At 41.1% G+C, this 2,274-nt stretch overlaps 1 protein-coding gene across 2 annotated transcripts in view; it reads left to right on the plus strand.

Moving 5' to 3' along the window:
* Nucleotides 1-698: 698 nt before the first annotated feature.
* Nucleotides 699-2,274, plus strand: part of LOC104506536 (myosin regulatory light chain 2, smooth muscle minor isoform) — a 4,475-nt gene continuing 2,899 nt past the window's right edge. Inside the window, exons 1-2 of one of the 2 annotated variants that reach the window (XM_010147511.1) lie at nucleotides 699-896; nucleotides 1,059-1,220. In XM_010147511.1, the coding sequence (XP_010145813.1) occupies nucleotides 713-896; nucleotides 1,059-1,220 (346 nt within the window). In that variant the 5' untranslated portion in view covers nucleotides 699-712. The remainder of the gene's footprint in view (nucleotides 897-1,058; nucleotides 1,221-2,274) is intronic. The other variant, XM_010147513.1, reaches the window with a different exon arrangement.

Consider the following 2,274-nt stretch of genomic DNA (forward strand, 5'->3'; position numbering starts at 1 on the left):
CTTAAACGAGCAGGCAGCGGAAGTCAGATTTCGGGTGTGGCAGATCTGTAGTGTATTTCAGGTAAAATTAAATGCATAAAAGTAAAAGGAGGTCAGGCAGGACTTATTGGTATGAGCAGAAATATAGCTTGCACAGTTTTCTCCTAGTTTTAGGGTGTTTTAAATAGTGGAAGGCAAGGACAGAGACACATCATTATACAAAACAGCAACTGCTTACCCCTGTCAGGTATCAAGTATGGGTGCTTCAGAGTTTGTTCAGGTGAACAGTGTTGTGTTTCTCCTTCCCTTACTGCCTAATATTGCAAACAGCTATCCTCTATCCATATCCAGAGTTCTTTCACGGGCTTAACAGATCTCAAAACCTCGCTTTGATTCTTTAGACTCGAGACCTGGCCGAGTTCCCTTCTAGCAGATGCATATATCAAGGTGGGGTCCCAGACAAAAAGCTGTCACTTTGAAAACTAAAATTTAAGTTATGTCTTCTCTTAGTGATTTTTTGTTTTGTTTTGTTAGGAGTCTGACTGTCATTTGTTTGTATTTTCTACTTTCTCTCTTTCTGATTAGGGATGTACCAATGGGGCAATAGAAGGGTGTTAGGGGTGTTTTCTACCTGGGAACTCTAAACCTTAGTATAGGGATTTTTTTTAAGTCCTAACTCTGATCTTACTGTATTTACCATATTTACTTCTCTCCCTAGTGTCCAAAAATCAAAATGTCTAGCAAAAAGGCGAAGACAAAGACCACCAAGAAGCGCCCTCAGCGTGCCACTTCCAATGTATTTGCAATGTTTGATCAGTCGCAGATTCAGGAATTCAAGGAGGCCTTCAACATGATTGACCAGAACAGGGATGGCTTCATTGACAAGGAGGACTTGCACGATATGCTCGCCTCCCTTGGTAACGTCACTTTACTGCTTATGGTTGCCAAACAAATGTATGCTGTTATAGTTAAAATGCTGAGTTTGGGCTAGCTTATGAGAGCTGTCTCAGTTTGCATTGCCCTGCTCGGATTACTTTTAGTTTGAAAGGTAAAGCAAGTACGAATCCCTTTATTGGCAGGAAAGAATCCAACGGATGAATACCTGGATGCCATGATGAACGAGGCTCCAGGCCCCATAAACTTCACCATGTTCCTCACAATGTTTGGTGAGAAGTTAAATGGCACAGACCCGGAAGATGTCATCAGGAATGCTTTTGCTTGCTTTGATGAAGAAGCGACAGGTACATGGGTGAAACTCAACTGTTTGGGGTGGTGGGTTGGTATTTTTATGTTATTTATTTAGGTTTGTAAATACTATGCTGATTTTTTCACCTTTATAAATGAAGTATGACACGGTAATGCTTTGTGTATATTCTACCCAGTAATAAGAATTTGAGTAAAAACTGGCTGTTCTGTGTGGATACGGAGGACTAGTAGTAATGTTCTTCTGTGAGTCTCCGAGGAAGAGTATTTTAACTAGGCAGCATGTGTTTCCTCCAAGTGCAAAATAATATGCATTTGCTCTAAGAAGATGAGGAATTCAGATTGATAATACGTGATTTTCTGTGGCATTGAAAAGGTAACGGCTGTGAAATCTGTAATACAACTGAGTTTGTCTTCCACCTGCAGTAGATCTGAGATGCATCTGAATTCTTTGATGTATTTAATATTTCAAGACAGGCTGCCCAGGCTAGGTAAACTCTTTTGAGACCTCATCTTGCATAGTGTTTGTTCTGGCTCTGATGACAAATGCCATGTGTCATGCCCTCAGCCTTTCGGGTTGCAGGAAGGGCTGTAGCCTTAATGTTCTAAAGATAAAACCAGGGTGGGGTCTAGAAGACAGAAATGACTGATGGACTGACTTGCATAGCAAGGTGGCGGGAAAGAGGAAAATGCAGAGTTCAGTTTAACTATATCAGACTTTCAAGATTGTGCCTGTAATCTTGAGGTTGGAGTTTATGCTTTTATTTATTTATGCGTGTAGACTGAGATTCCGCAGAAGTGTGTAGCAACCAGGGGTGAATCCTTGCTGCAATTCTGTGGAATTACAGAATATCAGTGCTTTGACGTGTTGTGAACATGAGTGACTAGTGCATGCCGAAATTACGTAGCCTGTCTGCTAGAGATGTCACCGCACCCATAACTTCTCTCACAACTGTCCACCACAGTATTTCAGTCTAACCTGTGGATATGTGTTCTGAACCTTTCAAAGGATATTATTCCATTTCAAATGGCTATTTTCAGTCTGTGTATTTTTAGCACCTTTAGCCTTTTCAAACAGTATCCCCTTCCTGC

Source organism: Eurypyga helias, unplaced genomic scaffold (genome assembly GCF_000690775.1).
Source record: "Eurypyga helias isolate BGI_N326 unplaced genomic scaffold, ASM69077v1 scaffold942, whole genome shotgun sequence".
Classification (NCBI taxonomy): domain Eukaryota; kingdom Metazoa; phylum Chordata; class Aves; order Eurypygiformes; family Eurypygidae; genus Eurypyga; species Eurypyga helias.